This window comes from Triticum urartu, chromosome 7 (assembly GCF_003073215.2).
Source record: "Triticum urartu cultivar G1812 chromosome 7, Tu2.1, whole genome shotgun sequence".
Taxonomy (NCBI): domain Eukaryota; kingdom Viridiplantae; phylum Streptophyta; class Magnoliopsida; order Poales; family Poaceae; genus Triticum; species Triticum urartu.
Genome location: NC_053028.1, coordinates 694,665,412 through 694,675,887, shown reverse-complemented (window position 1 = coordinate 694,675,887; position 10,476 = coordinate 694,665,412). Strand labels below are relative to the sequence as shown.

Sequence of the window (10,476 nt, the reverse complement as noted above, 5' to 3'; positions counted from 1 at the left end):
ACATGTGTGAATACATAGACAAACAACGTGTCACTAGTATGCCTCTACTAGACTAGCTCGTTAATCAAAGATGGTTATGTTTCCTAACCATGAACAATGAGTTGTTATTTGATTAACGAGGTCACATCATTAGTTGAATGATCTGATTGACATGAACCATTCCATTAGCTTAGCACCCGATCGTTTAGTATGTTGCTATTGCTTTCTTCATGACTTATACATGTTCCTATAACTATGAGATTATGCAACTCCCGTTTACCGGAGGAACACTTTGGGTACTACCAAACGTCACAACGTAACTGGGTGATTATAAAGGAGTACTACAGGTGTCTCCAATGGTACATGTTGGGTTGGCGTATTTCGAGATTAGGTTTTGTCACTCCGATTGTCGGAGAGGTATCTCTGGGCCCTCTCGGTAACGCACATCACATAAGCCTTGCAAGCATTACAACTAACATGTTAGTTGTGAGATGATGTATTACGGAACGAGTAAAGAGACTTGCCGGTAACAAGATTGAACTACGTATTGGATACCGACGATCGAATCTCGGGCAAGTAACATACCGATGACAAAGGGAACAACGTATGTTGTTATGCGGTTTGACCGATAAAGATCTTCGTAGAATATGTAGGAGCCAATATGGGTATCCAGGTCCCGCTATTGGTTATTGACCGGAGACGTGTCTCGGTCATGTCTACATTGTTCTCGAACCCGTAGGGTCCGCACGCTTAAGGTTACGATGACAGTTATATTATGAGTTTATGCATTTTGATGTACCGAAGGTTGTTCGGAGTCCCGGATGTGATCACGGACATGACGAGGAGTCTCGAAATGGTCGAGATGTAAAGATTGATATATTGGAAGCCTATGTTTGGATATCGGAAGTGTTCCGGGTGAAATCAGGATTTTACCGGAGTACCGGGAGGTTACCGGAACCCCCGGGGAGCCATATGGGCCTTAATGGGCTTTAGTGGAAAGGAGAAAGGGGCAGCCCAAGGTGGCTGCGCACCTCCCCCCTCCCCTAGTCCTATTAGGACTAGGAGAAGGTGGCCGGCCCCCCTCTCCCTCTTTCTCCCTCGGGGAATCCTAGTCCAACTAGGATTGGGGGGGGGAGTCCTACTCCCGGAAGGAGTAGGACTCCTCCTGCGCCCTCCTCCTGGCCGGCGCCCCCCTCCCCCTTGGCTCCTTTATATACTGAGGCAGAGGCACCCCAAAAACACACAAGTTGATCCACGTGATCTATTCCTTAGCCGTGTGCGGTGCCCCCAGCCACCATATTCCTCGATAATACTGTAGCGGAGTTTAGGCGAAGCCCTGCTGCTGTAGTACATCAAGATCGTCACCACGCCGTCATGCTGACGGAACTCTTCCCCGACACTTTGCTGGATCGGAGTCCGGGGATCGTCATCGAGCTGAACGTGTGCTCGAACTCGGAGGTGTCGTAGTTTCGGTGCTTGATCGGTTGGATCGTGAAGACGTATGACTACTTCCTCTACGTCGTGTCAGCGCTTCCGCAGTCGGTCTGCGTTGGGTACGTAGACAACACTCTCCCCTCTCGTTGCTATGCATCACATGATCTTGCGTGTGCGTAGGAAATTTTTTGAAATTACTACGAAACCCAACAATAACATGTATATCACATATACCTTTGTTCACCTTGCCATCCTTCTTATCCGCCAAATACTTGGGGCAGTTCCGCTTCCAGTGACCAGTCTGCTTGCAGTAGAAGCACTCAGTTTCAAGCTTAGGTCCAGACTTGGGTTTCTTCTCCTGAGCAGCAACTTGCTTGCTGTTCTTCTTTAAGTTCCCCTTCTTCTTCCCTTTGCCCTTTTTCTTGAAACTAGTGGTCTTGTTGACTATCAACACTTGATGCTCCTTTTTGATTTCTACCTCCGCAGCCTTTAGCATTGCGAAGAGCTCGGAAATTGTCTTATCCATCCCTTGCATATTATAGTTCATCATGAAGCTCTTGTAGCTAAGTGGAAGTGATTGGAGAATTCTGTCAATGACGCTATCATCCGGAAGATTAACTCCCAGTTGAATCAAGTGATTACAATAGCCAGACATCTTGAGTATATGCTCACTAACAGAACTATTCTCCTCCATCTTGTAGCTATAGAACTTATTGGAGACTTCATATCTCTCAATCTGGGCACTCTTCTGGAATATTAACTTCAACTCCAGGAACATCTCATATGCTCCATGACGTTCAAAACGTCGTTGAAGTCCCGGTTCTAAACCGTAAAGCATGGCACATTGAACTATTGAGTAGTCATCAGCTTTGCTCTGCCAGACATTCTTAGCTTCGTCATTTGCATCAGCAGCAGGCCAGGCACCCAGCGGTGCTTCCAGGACGTAATTCTTCTGTGCAGCAATGAGGATAATCCTCAAGTTACGGACCCAGTCCGTGTAATTTCTACCATCATCTTTCAACTTTGCTTTCTCAAGGAACGCATTAAAATTCAACGGAACAACAGCACGGGCCATCTATCTACAATCAAACATAGACAGGAAAGATACTATCATGTACTAAGTTCATGATAAATTTAAGTTCAATTAATCATATTACTTAGAACTCCCACTTAGAAAGACATCCCTCTAATCCTCTAAGTGATCACGTGATCCAAATCAACTAAACCATAACCGATCATCACGTGAAATGGAGTAGCTTTCAATGGTGAACATTACTATGTTGATCATATCTACTATATGATTCACGCTCGACCTTTCGGTCTCAGTGTTCCGTGGCCATATCTGCATATGCTAGGCTCGTCAAGTTTAACCTAAGTATTCTGCGTGTGCAAAACTGGCTTGCACCCGTTGTAGATGGACTTAGAGCTTATCACACCCGATCATCACGTGGTGTCTGGGCACGACGAACTTTGGCAACGGTGCATACTCAGGGAGAACACTTTTATCTTGAAATTTAGTGAAAGATCATCTTATAATGCTACCGTCAATCAAAGCAAGATAAGATGCATAAAAGATAAACATCACATGCAATCAATATAAGTGATATGATATGGCCATCATCATCTTGTGCTTGTGATCTCCATCTCCGAAGCACCGTCATGATCACCATCGTCACCGGCGCGACACCTTGATCTCCATCGTAGCATCGTTGTCGTCTCGCCAATCTTATGCTTCCACGACTATCACTACCACTTAGTGATAAAGTAAAGCATTACAGGGCGATTGCATTGCATACAATAAAGCGACAACCATATGGCTCTTGCCAGTTGTCGATAACTCGGTTACAAGACATGATCATCTCATACAATAAAATTTAGCATCATGTCTTGACCATATCACATCACAACATGCCCTGCAAAAACAAGTTAGACGTCCTCTACTTTGTTGTTGCAAGTTTTACGTGGCTTCTACTGGCTTAGCAAGAACCGCTCTTACCTACGCATCAAAACCACAATGATAGTTTGTCAAGTTGGTGTTGTTTTAACCTTCGCAAGGACCGGGTGTAGCCACACTCGGTTCAACTAAAGTTGGAGAAACTGACACCCGCCAGCCACCTATGTGCAAAGCACGTCGGTAGAACCAGTCTCGCGTAAGCGTACGCGTAATGTCGGTCCAGGCCGCTTCATCCAACAATACCACTGAACCAAAGTATGACATGCTGGTAAGCAGTATGACTTATATCGCCCACAACTCACTTGTGTTCTACTCATGCATATAACATCAACGCATTTCGAGACTTCTCGTCGGAAGGAAGGGGGGCGCCGCCCCCCTCTCCTTGTCCTATTCGGACTAGGGGGGAGGGGCACGCGGCCAGCCCTTGCCTCCTCTCCTCTCTTCTACCTAGGCCCACTAAGGCCCATTTGATTCCCGGGGGGTTCCGGTAACCTCCCGATACTCCGGTAAAATCACGATTTTACCCGGAACACTTCCGATATCCAAACATAGGCTTCCAATATATCAATCTTCATGTCTCGACCATTTCGAGACTCCTTCGGTACATCAAAACATATAAACTCATAATATAATTGTCATCGTAACGTTAAGCGTGTGGACCCTATGGATTTGAGAACTATGTAGACATGACCAATACATGTCTCTGGTCAATAACCAATAGCGGAACCTGGATGCTCATATTGGCTCCTACATAATCTACGAAGATCTTTATCGGTCAGACCGCATAACAACATACGTTGTTCCCTTTGTCATCGGTATGTTACTTGCCCGAGATTCGGTCGTCGATATCTCAATACCTAGTTCAATCTCGTTACCGGCAAGTCTCTTTACTCATTCCGTAATACATCATCCTGCAACTAACTCATTAGTTGCAATGCTTGCAAGGCTTAAGTGATGTGCATTACCGAGAGGGCCCAGAGATACCTCTCCGACAATCGGAGTGACAAATCCTAATCTCGAAATACGCCAACCCAACAAGTACCTTCGGAGACACCTGTAGAGCACCTTTATAATCACCCAGTTACGTTGTGACGTTTGGTAGCACACAAAGTGTTCCTCCGGTAAACGGGAGTTGCATAATCTCATAGTCATAGGAACATGTATAAGTCATGAAGAAAGCAATAGCAACATACTAAACGATCGTGTGCTAAGCTAACGGAATGGGGTCATGTCATTCACATCATTCTCCTAATGATGTGATCCCGTTAATCAAATGACAACCCATATCAATGGCTAGGAAACTTAACCATCTTTGATCAACGAGCTAGTCAAGTAGAGGCATACTAGTGACACTCTGTTTGTCTATGTATTCACACATGTATTATGTATCCGGTTAATACAATTCTAGCATGAATAATAAATATTTATCATGATATAAGGAAATAAATATTTATCATGATATAAGGAAATAATTCTAGCATATCATTAGGATCAGAAAAAACACTCTTATTAGCAAATAATTTCATAAGTTCATCCATCTTTCCACTCAAAACATTAATTTCTTCTATCGCATGCACCTTTTTATTAGTAGATCTTTCAGTATGCCATTGAGAATAATTAACCATAATATTATCTAGGAGTTTAGTAGCTTCTCCTAAAGTGATTTCCATAAAAGTGCCTCCCGCGGCCGAATCTAAAAGATTTCTAGAAGCAAAATTCAATCCGGCATAAAAATTTTGTATAATCATCCACAAATTTAAACCATGAGTAGGGCAATTACGTATCATTAATTTCATTCTCTCCCAAGCTTGTGCAACATGTTCATGATCAATTTGCTTAAAGTTCACAATATCGTTTCTAAGATAGATGATTTTAGCGGGAGGAAAATACTTCGAGATAAAAGCATCTTTGCACTTGTTCCATGAATCAATACTATTTTTAGGCAAAGACGAAAACGAAGCTTTAGCACGATCTCTAAGCGAAAAAGGAAATAGCTTCAATTTAACAATATCATTATCCACATCTTTCTTCTTTTGCATGTCACACAAATCAACGAAGCTATTTAGATGGGTAGCGGCATCTTCACTAGGAAGGCCGGAGAATGGATCTTTCATAACAAGATTCAGCAAAGTAGTATTAATTTCACAAGATTCAGCATCGGTAAGAGGAGCAATCGGAGTGCTAATAAAATCATTGTTGTTGGTATTGGCGAAGTCACACAATTTAGTATTATCTTGAGCCATCGCGACAAACAAGCAAACTAACACACAAGCAAACAAAAAGCAAGTGGACAAAAAGGACAAATAGAGAAAGAGAGGGAGGATAGAGAGAGAGGGGGGGCTAATAAAATGGCAAGGGTGAATTGGGGGGAGAGGAAAACGAGAGGCAAATGGCAAATAATGTAATGCGGGAGATAAGGGTGTGTGATGGGTACTTGGTATGTTGACTTTTGCATAGACCTCCCTGGCAACGGCACCAGAAATCCTTCTTGCTATCTCTTTTAGCACTGCGTTGGTTTTCCCCGAAGAGGAAGGGATGATGCAGCAAAGTAGCGTAAGTATTTCCCTCAGTTTTTGAGAACCAAGGTATCAATCCAGTAGGAGGCTACGCGCAAGTCCCTCGTACCTGTACAAGACAAATAAATCCTCGCAACCAACGCAAATAGGGGTTGTCAATCTCTATAGGGCCACTTACGAGAGTGAGATCTGATAGACATGATAAAGATAATATTTTTGGTATTTTTATGATAAAGATGCAAAGTAAAATAAAGGCAAAATAAATAGCAAAGTAAATAACTAAGTAGTAGGAGATTGATATGATAAAGATAGACCAGGGGGCCATAGGTTTCACTAGTGGCTTCTCTCGAGAGCATAAGTATTCTATGGTGGGTGAACAAATTACTGTTGAGCAATTGACAGAATTGAGTATAGTTATGAGAATATCTAGGTATGATCATGTATATAGGCATCACGTCCGAGACAAGTAGACCGACTCCTGCCTGCATCTACTACTATTACTCCACTCATCGACCGCTATCCAGCATGCATCTAGAGTATTAAGTTAATGAACACAGAGTAACGCCTTAAGCAAGATGACATGATGTAGAGGGATAGACTCATGCAATATGAAGAAAACACCATCTTGTTATCCTCGATGGCAACAATACAATACGTGCCTTGCTTCCCTTACTGTCACCGGGAAAGGACACCGCCAGATTGAACCCAAAGCTAAGCACTTCTCCCATTGCAAGAAAGATCAATCTAGTAGGCCAAACCAAACTGATAATTCGAAGAGACTTGCAAAGATAACCAATCATACATAAAAGAATTCAGAGAAGATTAAATATTATTCATAGATAGACTTGATCATAAACCCACAATTCATCGGTCTCAACAAACACACCGCAAAAAGAAGATTACATTGAATAGATCTCCACAAGAGAGGGGGAGAACATTGTATTGAGATCCAAAAGAAGAGAAGAAGCCATCTAGCTACTAACTATGGACCCGTAGGTCTGAAGTAAACTACTCACACTTCATCGGAGAGGCTATGGTGTTGATGTAGAAGCCCTCTGTGATCAATGCCCCCTCCGGCGAAGCTCCGGAACAGGCCCCAAGATGGGATCTCATGGATACATAAAGTTACGGCGATGGAATTAGGGTTTTGGCTCCGTGTCTGACCGTGGGGGTACTTGGGTATATATAGGAGGAAGAAGTACGTCGGTGGAGCAACAAGGGGCCCACGAGGGTGGAGGGCGCGCCTAGGGGGGGCAGGCGTGCCCCCCTACCTCGTGGCCTCCTGTTGATTGGCTTGACGTAGGGTCCAAGTCTCCTGAGTTGTATTCAGTGAGAAAATCACGTTCCCGAAGGTTTCATTCTGTTTGGACTCTGTTTAATATTCCTTTTCTTCGAAACCCTAAAACAGGCAAAAAAACAGCAATCCTGGGCTGGGCCTCCGGTTAATAGGTTAGTCCTAAAATAATATAAAAGTGGATAATAAAGCCCAATAATGTCCAAAACAGTAGATAATATTGCATGGAGCAATCAAAAATTATAGATACGTTGGAGACGTATCAAGGTGTGTCCTGTCGAACACATAGTTTCTTTGATGAGTCTTGCTCATTGCTTGAGTTGGGTGCGACAGACCTTTTACGGTCAATTGAGCTATTTGCTGATGAGGTACCCGTAATGCATGAATTTTGATGGATTATGTCTAGATATGTTGTAGTCTGTTGATGATGATACATGCATAGTAGTACTAATATAGATGCCTGAAACTAAATGATGACCTTCATTATCGACAGGTGCAGAGAACCTTGATACTATCTTGTTTGCAATTGGCGTGACAAACAGTTCTTCTTCTCCGGTTGGCACATTGTTAATGTTACCATTGGTCGGAAGCTCGCTCTTCAGAATGCATTGTTTTCGACCATTGGCCTTGCAACACGTACAATTTTCAGCTATGCAGATAACTATTTTATCTGCGAAACTAAACATCGAGTTCTGGAAAGATTCCCTCATCTATGATATTCTAGCCAGCCCACGTGCATTGTGCTCTCTCAAAAGTATACCAAGCTTCTCGCCCGACTGTGAACAAGACAAATAATTTGCTTAGATGGTAAGATGTGCAACTGAGGTCAGGAAATTAAATTTGTTTGCTTGCCTAAGTGTAAAATACTCACAACGGACGGGTACTTGGTATGCAGATGTTTCGAAAATTCAAGTGGACCAGACTTGCCATAATTATTTCGGGGGATAACCGTTGATGGAATCTGCACTCTTTTTGTGTTGGGTGATGCCCTTGACTTGTTTGGGTTCAAATCAATGTTGGTGGCGCGTACAATTTCCTTGCTGATATTAAGATTTTGTCGGACCTGAAATAAATTGATGGATATTTGTTAGTACACTATAAGAAATGAACATGTATGGAATCATATTTCTCCATGGAACAAGAACATCTAGAATATCATGCATACCGATGCGCCGTGGAATGATATTTCCCCAGCTCCCATGTTAACAGAAATGGACTCAATCATTTTCTTCATTGAATCATAATCAAAAAGTGCCATTCGCAGGAACATCCCCCTTAATTTTCTCAACAAACCCAGATCAAGGCTATCTAATACAAAAACCTGTATATATGGTGTACATTCAGAGGGAAAAGGTTAGCTGATTGTTGGGTTATAGCCAGAACATGCAAACTGCTTGATGAAAAAGGAAATAAATTAAGATAATTCGCATGTGGGAAGTCCTCCCTACCTGCAGGACCAAGTGGCATCCAACAATGTGGATGGTGGGGTTGCGCTTTATGACATCTGTCTTAAACTTCCTAACAGCTTGGAAGAGGTGCTTCAAAAGGTAACTGCACCAGTTCCATTCTCTGATTTTTAGATACATCATTAATTGCTCCCCAGAAATCAATTGTAATGTAGTCATGCTTGGCTGACGGTGCGAGCACATGACCTATGGCGAAAATGACAAAAGCAATCTTGAAACACTCAAGTTCTATCTTCCTAGATTCAGTGGAGATGTCGCGCATCAGATGTGCCTCTGCTGCCTTGAGGCTGTGTGTACCTTTGTCACCAAAGCTAGCTGCAAATCTTGAATACTCAATACACGCTTCTGACTGTTCAATGCCTTCTGATCTTATTGTTTTCTCACCGCAAGGGATGGCAAAAACATGGTGTACTTCTTGGTCAGACAACTCAATCATGCCTTCGCCCTCCAAGTTGATTGTGCTACTATCCACATCAACTCTATCCATTAGGGTAAGAACTGTACTTCAGATTTAACTTTTGCCATGATTTTATCAGGAACAATCCATCAAAACCAATTTCCCTTACGAGCTTTTTCTTGAAATCAGAAAACTTAGCTATTACCGAACCTAATTTCAACAGAGATAGCCTGGATGTAATCACAGGACTGCCGGGAGGGCCACTTGATCCACCAGAACAGTCCACATCACTGCCAAGTTCATCAGGAGAATAATCGCTGAGATTTTCTTTGTCCAGTACGGATGGAACTTCATCATTGCTTGCTATCTGGTCCATTTTGCTAGGGCTAAATGACCTACGATGTTTAGAGACAATGGGGGGGTGAGATTCCATAGTAGTGGCATCCGCGAACAAATGGAAACTGGACGAACTAAGACTGTGCTAACCAAAACATTGCTTTGACACAAAGAGCTAGTATGAATACCTTGTTTGCGGAGGTTGATCTGCTGCCCGGGCCAACTAGTAGCATAGATGGCACGAATCCGAAGGAGATCGAAGAAATGGAGATCCAAGCAGCTGCTCCGAGGGAGGAGATAAGATGAGCAGAGGAAGAAGACGAGCTGGTTCAATGGAGTTTGGTGTGGTGTGGTAACTGGGAGGGCAGGTCGTGGTTGGGATAAGAGCAGAGGATAGTTGACAAGACAGCACCATGCCTCTTTCAATAATCAGGGTGGATCCAGATTCTTCCAATGGTACTGTTCACATGCCATGCCAGCGGCGCTGTACCGCTGCAGTAAACTTAATACTGTCTATTAGTACTGATGATTGGGTAGCCAGCAGATTAGTAATCCCATCTTGACTCATGTTATACCAGACGCCAAATTAGTACAAACATCCAAAGAAAAAGAAATGCATCCTATATCATAAGCCTCTCATTAATAGGAACAACACGCTGACTTTGGGAACATTTCGAGGTTAGCAATTTGGTTATAATAAAAATGGACAGGCCACGCATGTATATCTCCTACGTATGGAACATTTAGTCAAAACAAAATCAGTTGGTCGTGTCAACCATTAGCTAATGGAACAAGTTCAGACTGTTATCGAGCTAATCGAACATGCCTTTTCGTGACGATAGGGCTGGGCATACGACTAGCAAAAGTTACTTTTCTCAGTACATGTGAGGCGATTAGATGTGTGCCAGGGAACACTGCTGTAGACATTCAACACTTGCTAGATTCTCACCCTAGTGCTGCGCAATACGCGGGCTGGAAAGGCTCTACGGCCGACAGCGAGCGTGAATACAGGAAAGGCTCGCATCCCAATAGGATATGGACGGACGAGATTCCGGCCTACCTGAGGCTCGGCCTCCATTAGGTATTTTCGCCGCTATTGG

The 10,476-nt window shown here is 43.2% G+C and overlaps 1 protein-coding gene across 1 annotated transcript; it reads right to left on the bottom strand.

The window, feature by feature from the left end:
* Positions 1-7,319: 7,319 nt before the first annotated feature.
* Positions 7,320-9,764, bottom strand: LOC125520822. Its single transcript, XM_048685851.1, has 5 exons — positions 9,565-9,764; positions 8,626-9,435; positions 8,343-8,498; positions 8,049-8,240; positions 7,320-7,953 (listed from the first exon to the last, which is right to left on the bottom strand). The coding sequence occupies exons 2-5, from the start codon at positions 8,824-8,826 to the stop codon at positions 7,888-7,890; spliced, it is 615 nt and encodes a 204-aa protein (XP_048541808.1). The 5' UTR covers positions 8,827-9,435; positions 9,565-9,764; the 3' UTR covers positions 7,320-7,887.
* Between the last annotated feature and the right edge of the window lie 712 nt (positions 9,765-10,476).

What these genes read in the sequence shown, in the direction of transcription:
- LOC125520822 (XM_048685851.1), bottom strand. Translation starts at nt 8,826, where the DNA reads ATGTGCTCGCACCGTCAGCCAAGCATGACTACATTACAATTGATTTCT. An exon ending in GATGCCACTTGGTCCTGCAG is followed by an intron (nt 8,499 to 8,625) that starts GTAGGGAGGACT and finishes CCATATATACAG; the next exon opens with GTTTTTGTATTAGATAGCCT. An exon ending in TATCATTCCACGGCGCATCG is followed by an intron (nt 8,241 to 8,342) that starts GTATGCATGATA and finishes AATTTATTTCAG; the next exon opens with GTCCGACAAAATCTTAATAT.